Source organism: Mastigoproctus giganteus, chromosome 5 (genome assembly GCF_048544385.1).
Source record: "Mastigoproctus giganteus isolate SK-2022 chromosome 5, ASM4854438v1, whole genome shotgun sequence".
NCBI lineage: Eukaryota > Metazoa > Arthropoda > Arachnida > Uropygi > Thelyphonidae > Mastigoproctus > Mastigoproctus giganteus.
Window position 1 is genome coordinate 199,230,826 of NC_143579.1, and position 18,141 is coordinate 199,248,966.

The 18,141-nt window shown below is 35.0% G+C and overlaps 1 protein-coding gene across 1 annotated transcript in view; it reads left to right on the forward strand.

Moving 5' to 3' along the window:
- The window catches only part of Pp2C1 (protein phosphatase 2C), a 97,792-nt gene that overhangs the window by 55,090 nt on the left and 24,561 nt on the right, over nucleotides 1–18,141 (forward strand). The window contains exons 3-4 of the mRNA XM_090373643.1: nucleotides 2,017–2,232; nucleotides 10,849–11,063. Of these exons, the coding sequence (XP_090229769.1) occupies nucleotides 2,017–2,232; nucleotides 10,849–11,063 (431 nt within the window). The remainder of the gene's footprint in view (nucleotides 1–2,016; nucleotides 2,233–10,848; nucleotides 11,064–18,141) is intronic.

Genomic DNA, 18,141 nt, shown 5'->3' on the forward strand with positions numbered 1-18,141 from the left:
ACGCAACAAGAGGAAGCAAAATTCTTGATCTGGTTATCTGCAAATAAAAAATCCACTGGGTGGTTGCAGTTACTGGGTGATCATTAGTTATCGCAAAAGCTTTGTCATCTTGACCAGCTAGGACAATGTAACTAGAAAACTGAAGCCACTTTGAATTGCAAATATTAAAATCACCAAGGAAAATTACCATTCTGTTAGGAAAGTTAGACTGGAGGGAGGGAGGGAGAGAGAGAGAGAGAGAGAGAGAGAGAGAGAGAGAGAGAGAGAGAGAGAGAGAGAGAGAGAGAGAGAGAGAGAGAGAGAGAGTGTGTGTGTCAAAGTCAAAGAGTTCTGTATGATTAGTAGAGTTGGGAGCAGATGATAGTAGCAGCAGATGAATTTGATACATTGGGGCAGAGAGATTCCAAATTAGGTAAAAGAAATATCAGATTGCATATATGCACAAGTGCCACCTTTAAAGCAAAAGGAATCATAGAGTAAATAGTTAGGGCAACTGAGAGGAGCAGTTGAGGCAACTGAAAATTGAGACTGTTAGAAAAAGTAAGTGGAAATGGATATAACTGAATTTAGAATTGAGACCACGTGTATTTGTGAAATCAGTGAGGAAATTTTTAGGGGATTTAGATATTTTTACAGATAAGTATGTTTTATTTGTCTGGCTATTCATGATATGTTCAAGAGGTAAAGTAAAAGTGGGTGGTAGGGTACAGATTTTATGAATTAAATAAAATTTGTATTTCAAAAGAACCCTTACTTGTTGAAATATTCTGTGTCATTTTTTTTTTTTTTTACACAGTAACAAAGTAAAAAATAAGTTTAAAAAAGTAGGAATGCTGCTGTATTTTATCTAAATATCGACTTTAAAATCAGTAACATAAAGAATAAACTTCATTCATTTAGCAGTAATAGATATAACATTGTTATTTTTTGCATATTAATATGCCAGTTTTTGTTTTAATGTTTAACTTTTTGTGTATATTATATGAAAATTTTTATCTTGGTGCAATTGAAAATGTACTGAATTTAATTAAGTTACTAATTCAAATGCATTTTTGCAGAATGACTGGGCCATTAAAGGGAATTTTTATCTGAACACATTTTTAAAAACATGCTCAATGCATGGTTTATTCTTTTGATCACTGATTTTAAAGTCTATTTAGGTGATACAGTAAAAACTGCCACTTTTTTACTTTGCTGGGGGGAAGTAATAGCCAGTACATAATTTAATTTATTCATTGCACAGATTAGTGTAATGATACGATAGATGCATGAAGGGTGTAGTGTCAAAATTAGGAGCTGATATCAACATGGGAAGTGTGGTTTGTGACAACCAATTCAGGACAGCTGGGATAGGTTTTAAGGATAGATGTCAGGAAGTTTTCTTTTAGCCAGAGAGTTGTTAATTACTGAAATAAATTGCTTCCATGGGTTTGAGGATGATAACTTCGGGAAATTCACAGGGCAGCTGAATTGTTGTCTATATAAGTGAAACACATAGGTAGCATTTTTGATTGGTGCAGCAAAAACTTGGTGCTTTCTTGCACCTTATAGCTAATACTAATACTAATACATTGTTCTGTTTATAATTAATCATTTTGACAATAAATAAAATCATTCACCATATTTGGCATTTACATTGGCTTGAGTGTGGTCAGCCTATCCACTCAGCTACCTTAAGTCTAGAATAGCCTTCCTAGTTTGGTAGGTGTAGGAGGTTTGAATGAATTTAAAGAAAGAGTGCACAGATTATTAGAAGGGATTCACTTCTTTTTTCTTTTTTCTTGTTGCTGGTACTATTATACGCTCACTTACCATTATAAATCACTATAAAATACAAATTTTCTGTTGAACTCTCTTGGCTTAGGTAGCAGTTAGTTTATTTTGTTTTTAATTGATTTTTCGTAAATAGAATATTAAAATTTTTTTAATTTGATTGTTCTATGGAAATTTTGGTGCAAAAAAAAAAAAAAAACACCTTTTGCATGTATTTAAAAGATTTTTCCTTTTATGTATTAGACTCTGATATGTGGATGCCACAGTCACTCACCAAAGATCACAAGCCAGAATCTCCAGCAGAAAAGGAGCGTATTTATAGTGTTGGAGGCTTAGTCATGAATAAAGCTGGCGTGGAAAGAGTAGTGTGGAATAGGCCCAGATTAGGTCATAGGGGACCTATTCGTCGGAGTACTCATTTTGACCAGATTCCTTTTTTAGCTGTTGCCAGGTCCTTAGGTAAATAGTTCACTTGTGCACTTAATGTTATGTCATTTCTGATTATCAGTGAAGACTGAAAATTTTACCTTTTGAATTAAAATTACTCATTTAATTAAAATTGATATTATCAGTTTTAGAAATTTAGGTATTCTCTCCAAACATATAATTCATTAATTTTGTCTTCTTTCCATTTATAAGAATTCATTCTATGCAGTAATCTTCCAATTTGCAAACTTTTGCACAATTTCCACAACTCCACAAGACATCACCTTTTAAACACAAAATGAACAAGAATCACGTAATTGTGAGGCCCACGTTTGAATCCTGTCAATGACTGGAAGAATTTTTAAAGTTTTAATCAATTGGGACTGTAGGTAGCCAATCTCAGGCAGAGAAGATATTGATTTTTATGTGAAAACATCTTTGGCGGCACCTACTAAATTTCAGACTGAAGTAAAAATTTTTGTAAAATTTTGTCACCACCTTACTTCAGTCCGCTACTTACGTAGCGGACTGAAGTAAGGTGGTGACAAAAATGTGAGATGTAAATGTCACAATTTCCGTAAAGGTTACTAATCTTTGCGTTTCTTTTAGGTATTTTGATTTGTATATATTGATTATGAAATAAAAGAGTTTTTGTATTGTAAATGTTTTATTTGATCATTCACAAATTTCCATAATTTAAGCTGGAAGACAAGATATAATGGATTTATGCCTAATAGCCTAATTTCCATGTGACTATCATCAAAGAATGATTGATCTATCGTGATTTGATACAATCAGTAGACAGACTTGTGGACCAAATATTGAAGCCACGCTTTAACCACTCACTTTCTTGCTCACCCAATTAGATAGTTGGACTTGTGTATTTTCTTGTATTTTATATGCACATTTATACAATGATTGTCTTCAATCTCCCTTGGCAAGCAATGGACCACCGTGTTGACTGAAACAGGCACAGAGTATCCAGTTTTTTGTTTTTTTTTTTATGTGAAAACATCTTTGGCGGCACCTACTAAATTTCAGACTGAAGTAAAAACCAATTTGTCATGAAAATGTAATATGGGAATGACGTATATTATGTCACTTCCTAAATGTCCGCTACTTACATAGCGGACTGAAGTAAGGTGTATGTAAAGGCGGTAACCAGGGTTTCCCCTATATGCCACCAAGTCATCTAATGGCAAAGTGCCAAGGCCGGCATATTAAAAATAATAAAAAAAAAAAGGCCTAATGAAACGTTTGTATGTTTATGTGTATATTAATGTGTGTTTTGTTGTATGTTGTAAGCCGGCACATGGCATTTAGCAGTCAGGGGGCAGGAGAACGAAGGCTCTCTGACTCCCGTCCCGAGCCACAAGGAGACAGCCAGGTTCTACTAACAAGAGACACGAACCGAGGTTGTCACAAGGAGAACCTCAAAATAATTAGAAAGAAAGAAGGGAAAAGGGGAGAAAGGATGAAGAAAAAGGAACAGGAGAGAAGAGGAATACAGATATCCTCTAGAAATATAAGCAGAAGAATATAAAAGAGAAAAGTAAGAAGACTACAAGGAACATGTAATTAAAAACCAATGCATATATACATACAATCAATTTTACCTAGTAATCATAATAAACCCAGTCATAATATCAACCATTAGGGCAGATAATAACTTAAATTCAAATTTAAAACTCCAAAAACAACAAGGCAAGAATCATACCAATAAGCAATCGAAAGACTACAAATCAGTAAGATTACAAAACCTTGAAAAACTTACGACTAAAACAGCCAGTCAATCAGCAAAACCCCCAACAACACGATTAATGCAAGATAACAACACATAACAAGGTAATTAATCTAATACTACTTCCAAGACACAATCAGAGAGCAAGTCCAAATAGACAACTTAAAATTTAACTTAACAATAATCAAGTAGTATTTTACATTTTAATAAGTGATAGTCTGAACCTAACCCCGACACCAGAAAACTGGGATCAGGGTCAAGCCAGCAAACACAAATTCAGACTATCACGACAGAGACAAGGAGAAATCACTAATGTTGAGAATCCTCAACCGGTACTGATAGCAGTTTACTAAACAGCCACGATAACTTCTATAATATACAAGTTCAGCTGAAACTATCAGCATGAACAAACAAATAGAAGTTAAAACGATAAAACAGGTCATAAAATCTAAAACCCTTTATGCAGCAACTCGCATAAAATCATTTTAAATAAGTTCAAGTTTAAACAACTATTAAGGTTATTGAGACAACAGAACCCCTGCTGCCAAAGACATATGACCCAAGCTATGGGTGAAAGATCCACTAAAACCCTGAATCATCAGCTAAAAATAATTAACATGAACAATTCATCAACAGAACAAGGTGAATTAACAAAATACAATTAGCCAACTAAACTCAATGGCCCTCTGCAACCCACAGAGACAACAGGATGATATTTACATTATTAAGAACATAACAATTTAAAGTAATGTAGCATATATAATTCACCAATGAAACGAGATGAATTAACAAAATACAATTAGCCAACAAACGAAATGGTCCTCTGTAACCCGCAGAGACAACAAAAAACAGGCACAGTGATCACTTGGCCCAGAATGCCATATTGTCCTTATGCATGTTGCAGGTACCTTATCTGCATGAATGGTGAGCGAGGAGAAATAAGTCTCTCTGTCACTAAATCCAACTTCAGTAAATGCGATGGAATTTCTGGCTATATAACCATTTGACTTAGATAGTGCTGGAATGGTGTTGTTCTTAAGTGATCCTCTACATCTATTACACACAAGGCTCCTGTCAGCATCAACACTGGGAAATGCAGTGCAAATCAATGGTGTTTCTTTAGCAGCTGGGTTTTTTTTTTTTTTTTGTGTGTGTGTGTGTGTACTTTTCGAACTATAGAGGATCGCAAATAAATGTAGCATACAGAACAGAAGTCATTTTTCATAAATATTCTTTGAAACTCTCAATGCACGTTCTTATGTAAATAGCAGTCGGTGTAAGGAAAAGGATCTTGATTATTTAACCTCATCTGCTCCGCAATTCGAGAAATGTTCCTTTGTACATAATTAGTACTCACTTTGGGTACATCATTGTTAGATGGAACAGCACTGCTGGTTGAAGGCACTGCTAAATCCAATGCTTAATTTTCTGTTTGTCTTTTATGCAATCCTCGATAGTCTTTGTCGTTCTCGTGCACTCATTGCTACTGCTATTTTTATTTTCTTAGGTTGGCTTGCTTGATACTCTCAACAATGCAACATTTGACTTTGTGGCATCATTAATCAGAAAATTATTGATGTGAAGATATAGTGGCACCTAACAGTGGAATGTAACGAAAATGTGGATTGCAAAAATACAAATACTTGTATTGTTGCAATTAGGCTATTCGCTTGGATTTTTCTCCAAGCAAATAGCCTAATTACCTATTTACGATGATTCGGTAGAGTAAGTAGCAGGCATGAGCATAAAATGCTATATCATTCATAACTTCAGTTCTAGCTGTTTGATTTTAAAGTGGTTCTGGTTTTTGTCAGAGTTGTTTTCACATAAAATATCTTTCATTCATACAGGGTACACATTTGGGGCGTGTTTTTATTTATTTTTTTTTTTTGCCTGCACAACATGCAAATATTGTCCCGTGAATACATTTGTTTAGACATCAATGCAGGGGCTCACGTCTGGTGAATATGGGCCTTGCATCATATGGCTAATGAATAATAATAATAATGATGGAGCACATGTTGGTGATGTGCCTAAAAGTCCAGAAGAAACAGAACATTACTGCATCTTGTGAATTGACCCATGAACACACACTTGTACAGACATAAATAAATGTAATTTCATTTATGTCCATCAGGGAACACATGGATGACACAAAAAGTATTTTGTGTCATCTAGTTTGCAATGACAAATTCAGTGACTAGTGTGTGCAATGTAACTGTTGTGCATCCTACATAAACCCCACACAACATAAGTCAGTTTAACAATTGATGTAATCAGTTTGAAAAGAGAGGCCATGTGCATAACTGTACGTATTGAATAATAGGCTATGCACCTCTTCACTTTCATGTAGAGATGCAAGAATATCCCAATAACATACTACCTCCGTGATGGATAGGTCAAGATACTAAAGATGGCATGTTGTGTCCCCATTGCCAACAGATATACCTGAATTGAAATGCGAATTACTAAGGCAGTGATGTTAATTATCACAAACATTCTAGCAAAGGTTTAGGAAGAAATGGACTATCAATTTGATTTGGTCATGTTTGTGGGCCGGTATTGTCCATAGAAAAAATTTTAGAGATTTCTCTTCATTTGTGTGTGTTTTAACAATAATAAATGACAATTTTCATTTTTGTGATTTTTTGAAATGTATTTTTGACCCTGTATAAAATAAAATGCAAATATTACTTCAAATAAAGCATAGCTTTTTCAATGGAATTAAAATTAAGTAAACTGTTTTTGTTCTTTATAGACAACTTCCTATTCTAGTTTCATTGAAAATAATTCTATAATGCCTGCACAAAACACCAGTTTTAAAATTTTACTGTTTTGTATCATAAATGCAAAGGTGTGTGTACTTTCCTGTTCTCTGGTGAATTTTTTGTTTTAATAAAGCTGTTGTAATTGTGCAATTTGATGGGTTTCTTTACCACATGAAGGATAATAGTGTATAGTGTTTTTAGGGTTTAACGGCACCAGGGGTTTCCCCCCATCTCTGCGTAATATACATTGTGGTGTGATACAGAACACTGTAGAGGCCAGAGGTTTAAAAGTGTGTGGATATTGTGGTGTGTAATGTTTTGTACCGTTGTTCATCTGGTCTTTTAGCTGTTGGGTCTCAAATGAGGCCCACCGTTGCCCACACTATACCTCGTGGAGGCAGACCAGGTACACCAGTATTTTAGAAATTTACTATTTACTCTGGCAGGTCCTGCCACCTAATTTCCTGAGATTTCAGTGGCTAGGACCTTAAAAAAAAAAGTGGAGGGGGGGGGGAGGAACGCTAGAAATTGGGTCAGGCCGAAAGAGGTATAAGTTATACGGGTTAGAGTTCATGTTTTATTATTTTTTTATTTTTTAAATTTTTGTGTGGGGCTTGTGTAGTTTAGGCAAGGGTCAAACGCTAGTCGCAAGATAGCTAGAGAGGGAAGGGAGACTGAAGACTGGGGGGTGAAAGACAGAAATATGGAGTCAATAGTGAAGATAACCCCAAAAGTCGGCGGGGCAGGCCCATGCCTCACCAGGTGAAGATAGGGGATGGCGGGGGGGGGAGGGTACAGAGTAACCATCCCCTGCCAAGGGAAGGGAATGAAGGATAATAATGAGCACATGGGATCACAAAAAGCCACAGTGGCAAAAGTAGAGAGGTTTCCAGACTGATTTCATTGACAGATTCAATAAAATGCACCACCAAAAACGACAGTATTACACTTGGAGAAGAAGCAGTTGAAACCTATTCAGTAAGGACAGACCAAGATTGGGAAGTCCATGTGTAAGCATAGGTGCATCTGTGGAATGTTCACCAAAGAAATCACTTCAGAAGCAGTCATGGGAACTTGTAGTCCTCACATTTACAATAAAAGATTGTGGGTTAAAAGTTCTTGGCTTGAAAGCATATGATCCTGCATTAGAAAATTAATGAAGTGACTTTGACTTGCACAAACAATATGGGGAGGAAAAAATTTTATATACTCGTGCAAATACCTTAGAGCAGTGGTCAACAACCTTTTCCATGATACACAGTGCTTTAAAAGTAAACAAGCTCTCTAGACTGACTTTATGTCAATTTTTTTTTTTTTTTTTTTTTCAAGCGTATCTTTATTTTATATAAAAATGCTGGTTATAGAATTATTATAAATTTTTTTATTATGAAAAGCATAGGCAGGTAAATAAAAAATATGGAATAAACTTAAAAACTTAATTTGACAAGCAATTAACAAGATTCTGGCATTGGTGTTCTCCAGAAAATTATACAATATTTTTATTTCTGTGCACTGAGATATACCAAAATATGCTTAGCAGTCAGTTAGTTGTGATTGAACCACTTGTGACTTGTAGTAACTGCCTTTAGCAAGTACACTGGTATATGTAGAATTACAAAGAACATAAGAAGGTGTATAATGGGCCTTGTATGCATTACCAGTTAGGAGTGTAAAGGGAAAAAGGCATATAGGAAGAAATTAAAAAAATAAATATTAAAGTGAGGGGGAAAAAGTGTATAGATACATTATAATGAAAAATAGGTTAATATTTAACAGGAAGATAAAATACAAATTATTATAAATAAATTATAGGTTCTGTCATTAATGCAAATGAAAGGGAGAAAAAATATATAATAAATAAAATGGTGAACACATTAATACCAAAATTTGAACAAACTAATTGGTCTATAATTTCCAATTTCAAATTTATTGCCTTTCTTGTGCAGCAAAACTATGATTGCATTATTTCACGCCTTTTCTAATGCATTTTGTGAAGAGTCTTGCCAGTTTCTGTGTTGTCTCCTCCTCCCAACTTCATCTTCCCCTGGGGCTTTCTGATTCTTCATTTTCTTCAATATACATTTTACCTCATCAGGAAGGATGTCGGGTATGTCGTATGTGTTACTAATTTGTGATCCATCCTCCCCACTGCTGGCATCATTCCCTCGCTCCTTGTATAATTCTCTATAGTAGTCTTCTACTATTTATAAGTACACCATTACTATTTTTCAGTTTCAGTATCATTTGCTTTCTGTATTACTGCTCATTTAAGTCCTTTGTTTTCTCTTAATGCTTGTTCTACTTCTATTGTGTTAAATCTTCTTATGTCCTCTCTGAATCTCTTTCTAATGGCTTTGCACAACTCAGTATATGCAATTTTATCCTTGTCAGTGTTTATCTTGTTCTTCATTTGTTGTTTTCGGTTCATCATGACAAGTGTTTCTTGACTAATTTTTTCTTCTTTGGATTTCTTTTTACCTATAGGTTTCTTGGGCTTTATCACTTTCAGAAAGTTATAGTATTCCTCATTGATATCTTGGTCCTGAACTGTGCAGAAGCTAAAACTTGTTCTTAAGTTCCAGTACGTACTGCTTTTTCTTCCCTTCTGTTATGTCTAAAGACCATATTATTTACTAGTCAGTTTTTCTCCTTTCTTTCCTTACATCTATATCGTGTGCATCTTGCCATTCAATGATCATTTCCAACATTTACCTTGTTCAGGATGGTAACATCATTCATGATGTATCTTCTGTTAGTGAGGATGAAGTCGATTTCATTAGTTGTTAATCCATTTGGGCTCTTCCATGTCCACTTTCTGTTCGCTCTTTTCTTGAAAAAAATGTTCGTTACTGACATTCCTTGAGATTCTGCAAATTCCACAAGTCTTTCACCTCTTTCATTTCTTTCACCAATTCCAAAATTTCCTATAGTTCCCCCTTTCTGCACTGGTTTGTCTCTTTCCAACCTTAGCATTGAAGTCCCTCATACTAATAGTGTAGTGGGTTTTCTGCTCATCTAGAAGACTCAATTTCGGTGTACATTTCTTCAACCTCTTCATCATGGCTTAATGTTGGTGTATAAATCATTATAACCTTTAGCTTGTACCTCTTAGAAATCCTGAGTAGTAGTCTTGATACCCTTGGTGATATACTTTTGAATTCCAAAATGTTGTTTTTTATTTCTTTATGGACCAGAAAGCCAACTCCACCTTCACTCTCCTTTCACTGTTCCCATTGGTGTACAGCAGATTTCTACTTGATAAACTTATAAGTGATTCATTTCTTCTTGTTTCAGCCAAACTGATGATATTCCAATTCACATTTTCAAATTCCTTTTCCAACTCTAATATCCTATCTTCACCAATGAGCGATCTTACATTGTAACAGGCCAAGTTCAGTTTCTGTGCATTGCAGCCTGGTTGTATCCAGAGATTCTTAGCACCCTCTGCTTCCACTCTGATCCTCTCACTGCCATAAGAGGGGAAGTGAAAGCCACTGAGGGCTGTTTGTTTCGTCATCTGTCATGTGCTGGAGGGTTTGGTCTTTTCCTCTTCACGCTGACCAGGCGTCTTGAAGAGAACCACTCTACACATTTGTTGCCACCTAAGTGACGTAACAGGGCTTACCATCGAGAAGGTGTGCATGAGTGGATTTTAGGGAGGCAGGCCAACGGGACTTCTCCAAAATCTTCTGAAATATAAAGATATTGGATCCATCAGTGTGTTAAACTGAGTGTCTGATAACACATGGAATGCCTGTTCCCCTCTAAGCCCCAATTGAATGAATAGTATTTGGTAAATACTAATCATTTGAATATGAATATAATCAAATGATTTGCCCTAATTGAAATAAATGATTATGGCCTCTTGGTTTTGTCCATCACTACTATGAACACACAGATGCAAGTTTATAATGACATAAATAGACACAATGCAATATAGCCATAATGCACTATATAAATAACAACAATGACAAAATAGATTTTGTCATTGTTGATTTAAAATATAATGCAGATTTCTTTGTATATATTGTAATATTTATTCTTTCTTAATGTACTAAGCATCTTGATAATTTCATTGATTAAAAGTATTGTAATTCTGAAAATATTTTAGTGCAGTTATAAATCTATTCCTTTCTTCAGGGGATTTATGGAGTTACAACTATCTTCAAGGAGAATTTGTTGTCAGTCCAGAACCTGATGTGTGTGTCATAACATTAGATCCAAAGAGGGATCGTTGTGTTATCTTAGCTTCAGATGGACTTTGGAATATGGTCACTCCATGGGATGCTGTTCGTTTAGTGCAGAAAGCTGAACAAGAAAATGAGCAAATTATTCTAGAATCAGGACATTCATCTGTATTGGTATGCCAAACTTATCTGATAACTGATTTCTGCCTATTTTTGTCATCCAGTTGTCTTATTTTTTTTCTTAATCTCTTCTATGTAGAATTTGAATTATAAGGAATACAAAATAATAACTATTTGCTTGACTAAAGTTGAAACAATGTGTGAATAAATACAGAATTGCACTATGTATTTATTACATTACTTCAGATAGAAGTGTTAACTTCTATTATCAGTTAAGTTCTGTGCCTCACTCATTACACTGTCTTTCCTCAGTTTTTTAATTGGTAACTCTTATTTTTTTCCTTTTGGAACATCACTTTTTATTTCCTGTTCATGATTTGTGATAAATATACATTTATTAGAAACTCCATTTCTGATTACGAAATATTAGCTGTATGTAAATCATGCATAAGATTGTAATGCAATATTTGAAAGATTACTTGTAGTATTTATGAAGTAAAGACACTTAGCTTCGTGTAATTTTGAGCTTCAGTTGTTTGTTTATTTTTACTGGAATTCTAATTACATAAAAGAGTTGACAGAAGTTAACCCTATCCTCATTTACTAACCAACCTAGCTTGTTTCAAGAACTTGATAATGAATCCCAAAGGTTGATTTTTAAAATGTTTTAAAATGTCATCAATAAAAAACAGCTGGTTAGTAGTTTGGTGCAGAATTAACTTATTTTTACTCCTTTTTTTGTAATCAGAATTTCAATACTCAATAAATCAACATATAAACACAAAATTGTGTGGGCTGTCTTCACTTTGAAAATATTTACTATTTACTCTTTCGATAAATTATTATTGTTATTATTAAAATAATTTAAACCATATATCTGACTTGTCCATACCTGGCACATGCGCCATATATTTTGATGTTTCAGTTTTGTTTTGACTGCAAATAAATACCCAAAAACATTAGCATTATATGATTTGCCCATAATATGATGTTTCATTTTCTATAACCATAATTTGGCTACTGTTTGCTAGTTGTCCCTGTTTTCATTACTTCACTAATAGTAATTTGTTTATGCCTTTATTTGTTTCATAATTTAGTGTGCTAAGTGCAACACAACTAAAGTTTGCTGTACAGTGAAGATGTTTAACTTTTTACAATTTCTGCATACATTACACAAATACTTTCAAACGCATATAAATTTGTTTGTTTTCAGATTGTTTTGGCTATCATTTTAGGTTGTAAGCGCTCTCTCTCTCTCTCTCTCTTCAGAGTCCATATGCTGCATCTGTATGTGTACTAGATTGATTAAAAACATCATACATTTGAAATTTTGGGTTTTATAAAGCTTTTGCAGTGGAAGTCTATTGTTGTACAGTGCCTGTAAATAACAAAGGCAAGTCACGAGTCCCTTACTTAGGTTGTGGTAGCTAAAGTCCAAACTACCACGATGACTTTTACTTTTGTATGGTGGATATTCTAATATATAAAAAGCCAAAAAGCTCGAAGAAATATTATCTATCTTGAGAATTCTGCCCTCTTTTATCCCACTGCTGTAATCCGTCTTCATCAAAAGTGACTTCAGAGGTGGAAGTTCCATTTGGAGAACATGATAGTGATTGTGGTTCCATTGAAACACTCAAGCAATCTCCACAGTGCCCTAATTAGCAATATTTAAATGGTTACTTTGGTCTAATCTACTGCCAAGCTCTAGGAATCTCATGTAAAAGAGGACTTCATTCAATTACAGCTGCAAAATGTAGTTTGTTTACAGGAAAGGTATTTCACTTTTTTTTTTTTCTTTTCTTTTCTTTTTTTGCATCTTTCTATATGGTTGCTAGTTCTTTGTGTCATTGCTGAACTGAATTATCTTTGCAAAGAGGTTGAACAATAATTGCAGTCTGGATTGACATCTATTTATTAACAGCTCAACAAGAAGTCCGAAAGTCCATTTCATTCATGACAAAAAGAAATTTCAATTGATGCTTTCTGTACTGCAGCTCATTTCCCACAAAAGAAGATTATGAAAATGCAAAACATTTGTTGCAGATCGAATATGAAAGCTGCAAAGTGATTCTTGCACTGCTTCTATTGGAACATGCATCCTGGAAAACGAGGTGTTTGGAGATTTCAAGCTCGGCTGTGGATCATCATGGAACAAGTAAATACGTGGCCTATGTTAGGGGAACTAAGAGTAAGAAAAGGTGCATGTATACGTGCATATACACTACTGCTTGGAGCATAGTAAATAACTGATGAATTTGAAATACTGATTAAGTCATCAAATGCAGACATTGTAGTGATATTGGAGACATGGCACTCAGATGTACAGGATGTGGAATTTGAATATGAGGAATACAGTGTGTATTGAAAGGTTAGACAGGACAGGAGGGAGGAAGGGATTATGTTTCTTATTTAAGAAGCACATTAAATCTAAGGCAGTGTATCCAGTTGCCATGGGTGGCCAGAGCAATGTTGATTCAGTTTGATGTGACATAAGCACTAAGAAAACGAAAGTGAGAGTGGCAGCGTATTATATACCAAATGACTGATGCATATAACAAAGAACTATACAGAGAAATAGAGTGGGCCAGTAAATCAGAATGTCTTATATTGGGGGATTTTAACATACTAGCAAGAATTTGTTGATTTATTGGATGACTGTTTTCTACAGCAGCATATTAGAGAAGCAACAAGAGGAAGCAATACTCTTGATCTGATTATCAGCAGTGATTCTTCATGCATTAAAAATCTGCAAATAAAAGACCCACTGGTGAGTGGCAGTGATCACGATGTACTGTTGTGGGATTTATTTAAAGACATGGCTACTGTCAAGGGTAGAGGGAATGACTACTGATATCCATTTTGATTAAATGGATATCACCAAATTCTAAGCGGGAAGCATTCAGGGAAGTAATTCTAGACGATACTAGGCTTTTCATACAATTAAAAAATACTGTTCAAGGCTTAGACCAAAATGGATATCAATTGAATTGATGAGGCTGGTGGCAGAGAAGAAAAATTCATGGGATGTGTGTAAATTATCAGGTAATGAAGAAGCCTATGGTAGATATAAACTAGTATGTAATCAAGTCACAAAGAAGGTTAGGCAAGCTAAGGCAGATTATGAGAAATCTCTGGCAAAGAAAAGCAGCAAAACCTTCTTTACTTTAACCGAAGGATGGAGTTTAATCACGTTAGTTCATTTGATGTCAATAGTTTACTGTTGACTATACTGCTCAGGTTGCCAACAAACTGAATAGGTATTTTGCATCTATGTTTACACATAAGGAGTTCTTTTGGGAGAGGGGATGACAGAAGTTCATCAAAAAACCGGGAGCTAAATGATATTGTGATAATTGAGAGGAAGGTGGAAGAGAAATTGTTGAAAGATAAACATAAAAAAGGTACCTAGGATAGTTAGGATCTATCCAGTTATATTAAGGGAATTTAGCAAATTAGGTGTGCAAACCCAATTATGAGAGCATCTTTGAATTCAGCAGGTGTTCTTTTGGATTGTAGATGTACGAATGTATTCCCAGTTCACAAATCTTTTGATCTTATCTGACTGGATACTATGATCCAGTAACAAAGGAACTTGATGCAAAAAAAATAAATAAATAATTTTATAAACTTGGATTTCAGGAAAGCTTTTGATATTGGTGCATATAAAAGACTGCTGTATAAACTGGAGCAGTGTGACATTAAGGCATGTTACTGCTCTGGATAAAAGGATGGTTGAGTGAGAGAAGAAAGTTGTTATTAATGGACATTGCTCTTTGTGGATTAAAGTTATTAGTAAATTCCCCCAGGGTTTGGTGCTGGGCTCATTGCTATTTTGTGTGTTTATTAATGATATTGGTGAAGGCATGTCAGATCAAATGATACAGAGGTTGGTGGTTAATGACAGTAATCAGGGTAAGCTACTACAACAAGATCTAGAAAAATTAGTCGAATGAGATGAGAAATGGCAATTGAATTTTAACAATGACAAATGCATGTGAGTATTGCATGTGAATAGCAGTAATCCCAGATTAACAATCACTGTGTGGCACAGCACCCTGGTTAGTGGAAAATGAAAAAAGCCCTGGGATAATTGTACAGTCAGATAAGTTCTCTGAGCAGTCTCAGAACAATGCAGACAGGCTGCCAAGACAGCTGATGCGAATTTGTCAGCAATATACAGGAACCTTGCTAGCAGGGATAAGGAAGTGATCATCCTATTGTATAAGGCAATGGTTAGGCCACATATTGAGTACTATATACAGGTCCAAAGGCCTCATTTTAGGAAGGATGTAGGTGTACTGGAACAGGTGCAGAGATGGGAACAAAAGGGTGGTCTTACTAAGAAAGGCTTCAGTTCTGCAAATTGCAGTGTTGGAGACTAGGCACCTATTTGATTGAAATGTTTAAGATTTTGAACGGATTGAGCAAGCTCATTGCTGATTGCACTCTTCTTTTTGCTCCAACTATATATGTGTGTGGGGGCATGAATTCAAATCGAGGGAGGTTGGTTGCAGTACATATATATGGAAATTTTGCTTCTGCCAGTGGGTGGTTGATTATTCGAGGCATGGACAGATGATGTGGGAACATTTTTTTTTTTTTTATGTATTATAAACTTGCTTTCTTGCATCATTTGTCATTGCTAATGCTGATATAGGTGGAATGCCTCAGGAATTTCAAGGTGCTGTGATTCTTTCTTGAACTGTGTGGGTGGTTTCTTGTTTCCTCTAGCTGTCCAGCACTATCAGAAGAGAATGGCCTTTCAGATGGGAAATAAAGTCCAGTCTCTGTTTTAAATCGGCAGGATCTTGTTGCTACTACTTTTTATTAATCTAGGACTAATGAAGCAGTTTTTCAGAACGTTGTATACTTGAAATGATGCCATCTAGCCTATCTGCTCAATGTTTTGAAACAAAAGTGAAACGGAACATTCATTGGGCTACAAGATAAACTGATGCTGCTGCTTAAGGTTTGGAAGGTAGAATGCCTGGTGTTGATAAGAATGCCTAGTAGGCATTTAGGTTTTGCTTGTGAAGGTTTATCAAGAACATTCAGCCTGTGAAGATATATCAGTGAAGGAGGAATAGAGCTGTGATGATTGACTACATCTAGTGTTTGGGTTAAGGTGAGCACAAAAGAAAAAGATGTTCAGTTGTACCTGAATGATTTGTTTTGAGATGATTTATGAACTTCAGCATTCTCTTTATAGAAGTTAAGACTAGTGAAACAACCTTATCTGCAAAAATAACTAAACCTCCCAAACACTTCTTAATTTATTTCACAAATGTATGTGATCTGAATTCAAATGTGATGTCCATTTTCAATTATAAATTATGTCCGTGTCCATTTCTGTCTTAATGGTCATACCAAGTGGTACTTCTTGAGGATGACTTGAATAGGCATCAAATTATGTCCTTGTCCATTTCTGTCTTAATGATCATACCAAGTGGTACTTTTTGAGAATGACTTGAATAGGCATCAAGTTGGTTTTGCTGCATCTTTTAATGCAGCAAAACATTTAGGGAATAGCAACTTATGCATTTAGTAGGGTTGAATTAAGGACAGGAGAAGAAGAAAAGTATTTGGGAGTTATGATACAGGCAGCCTGTTTTGCTACCAACTTTTCTGGTGGCCTTTTTGCCCAGAAATTGAAAACCATGGGATTGAGTCAATTTGGATTGAGAAGGGTAGAGACATTTTTGGACTTTCTTCTCACTATGACTGAATTAATCAGCCTCCAGTGAAGGTTGCTTGACAAAAATGTGCAGTTTTTCTTCTTACAAATTGGAAGAAAAGGTTGTTTTAAAAATAGGGTGGTTTCCTCTCCAATTGGATTAAAAATTCAAAGCCACATATTTCGCGAGGAAACAGTGAAATTGTTAAATCTGGAAAATGATTCTGTGAGAAGAAACTGTTTGAAACTGGTTCCATTAAGGATAAATAAATCACAGTTAGTAAGCCCATTAAGAGAAATAGGACAGGCAGTATAGGCACATTCTTCATCTTTTGATTTGAGTGCAGAATCTCTATATTCACAATGAGAGATCACATCACCAAAGATCTCAGCAATATTACCATTAATTCATTAACCCTTTTTAGGAGTAAATTCTCTGAATGCATGTGGGCTTCAGTTAATGAGTTTCTCACTAGAGGCAGACAGACTCTGTGGATTTAGTTTTTTCACGAAGTTTTAAAAAATTTAAAAAAAGAAAACTTTGTACATAATCCTTTTGAATATTAATTTGTTCTTATTTTGACTTGGTTGCCCATTGATAAAATGAAATATTGTCGAAAATCAAATCAGAATTTTGAAAATAATTTTTAATTTGTAAAAAAAAAATAATAATAATAATAATAACAATATCTGTTTAAGTATCAGCTGATCTGATGAAATTTCATCAGCATGTGGATTGAATTCCAGAGTTTTATCTTTTCGATGCCCAAATTGAATATGAATGGTTGACAATGTGTGCAATTTTAAAACTGTTTTTGTGCTACCATTTCTTACAAACTGTTTGCAATTATTTGGAATCACATATAAGAGATGGCAGCACTTACCGAGAGATGTTCAAAACAATTGGTACATTAATGGACATGTTTGAAACCGCCTTCAAAAATGTATATATACATATGCGCTCTTACAGAGCCCATACATGAAAACTGCATATTAGTATTCGTATTGACAATATGAATGCAAGAAAGTAAGGCTCATAAAGCACCAGTCAAAAAAAGAAATCATTTGTCCATTCCTTCTAATAATTTATCCAAACCGTCCTTAAATTTATTCAAACTATCCACCTCCACAACACTAGGTGAAAGTTTGACAACAATTGATTACACTTTGGCTGAATGCAAATTTCTGCACATCTATTCTGCAGCCATCCTTTTCCAATTTAAATTTATGTAACCCTTTTTAAAGCCACAGACACTTTAGTTAACAATAATCAATAGTTAAAATTACCCAAGTTTCTCACCACACCCAGACGATGACTTAAAAACTGTCAGGATAGCAGTATTCTCCACCCTGACAGAAACCTGACATGACAAACCTCCCCAGGACTACCCTGCCATGTATACTGGGGAACCTGGGGCCCCACACCAAATAAGTAACCACTTAGGGGAG